Source organism: Crocuta crocuta, unplaced genomic scaffold (genome assembly GCF_008692635.1).
Source record: "Crocuta crocuta isolate KB4526 unplaced genomic scaffold, BGI_CrCroc_1.0 scaffold488, whole genome shotgun sequence".
Taxonomy (NCBI): domain Eukaryota; kingdom Metazoa; phylum Chordata; class Mammalia; order Carnivora; family Hyaenidae; genus Crocuta; species Crocuta crocuta.
In genome coordinates, this window is record NW_027530995.1 from 398,084 (window position 1) to 398,784 (window position 701).

Sequence of the window (701 nt, forward strand, 5' to 3'; positions counted from 1 at the left end):
CCCGGGCGGGCAGCACGAGGCCGGAGCCCGAATACACGCGCCGCAGCACGTCGGCAGGAACTAGGCCGAAGCGAACGCGCTCAAGCAGTGAGGCACAGTGGGCCAGGCGTTCGGTCTCAGGTTCCTGCCGCAGCCAGGCCAACGCCAGACCCAGCAGCCAGGTCTCAGGCACCCGCGCCACGTCGGGGGCACCCAACACAGCCTTCAGCGACGTGGGGTTCAGCTCCAGCAGCCCCGCGGGCCCCGCGCCCCCCACCAGCAGCTCCCGCAGGTGGCGCAAGATGCAGCNCCAGGTAGCGGCCGCACAGCCCCAGGGCTTCGGTGACTTGCAGATAGCTAGCCGCCTCGAGCGTGTCCTCCACAGTGTCCATGGAGAGCGGAAGCCAGGCGGTATAGATGAAGTCCAGCAGGCGCTGCAGGCCGGCTGCCGACGGCACGTGCAGGTGGATCACGCGCGCCCTGGATTCCCGGGTGTGGCTCTTGAACAGNATGGGCCGGGAGCTCCCTGCCCTCGGCCTCCAGCGTCACATCGCACAGGAAGCCTTCCGCGCGCAGAGCCTGGTAGCCGGTGAGCAGTGCGCCGCCATGAGCTTTACAGTAAGATAGGAAGTAACTCATGATGTCCAGGGCAGCAGGCGGCCTGGTCGGAGCTGGGGCCCGCTGGGCACGGCCAGAGACATCTCGGGGTACCGCGCCTCTGG

General features: G+C 68.5%; 1 protein-coding gene across 1 annotated transcript in view; it reads right to left on the minus strand.

The window, feature by feature from the left end:
- The window catches only part of KLHL34 (kelch like family member 34), a 1,869-nt gene extending 1,251 nt beyond the window's left edge, over nucleotides 1–618 (minus strand). The window contains 3 exon segments of the mRNA XM_077770517.1: nucleotides 8–290; nucleotides 292–489; nucleotides 491–618. Coding sequence (XP_077626643.1) covers nucleotides 8–290; nucleotides 292–489; nucleotides 491–618 — 609 coding nt within the window.
- Nucleotides 619–701: the final 83 nt, after the last annotated feature.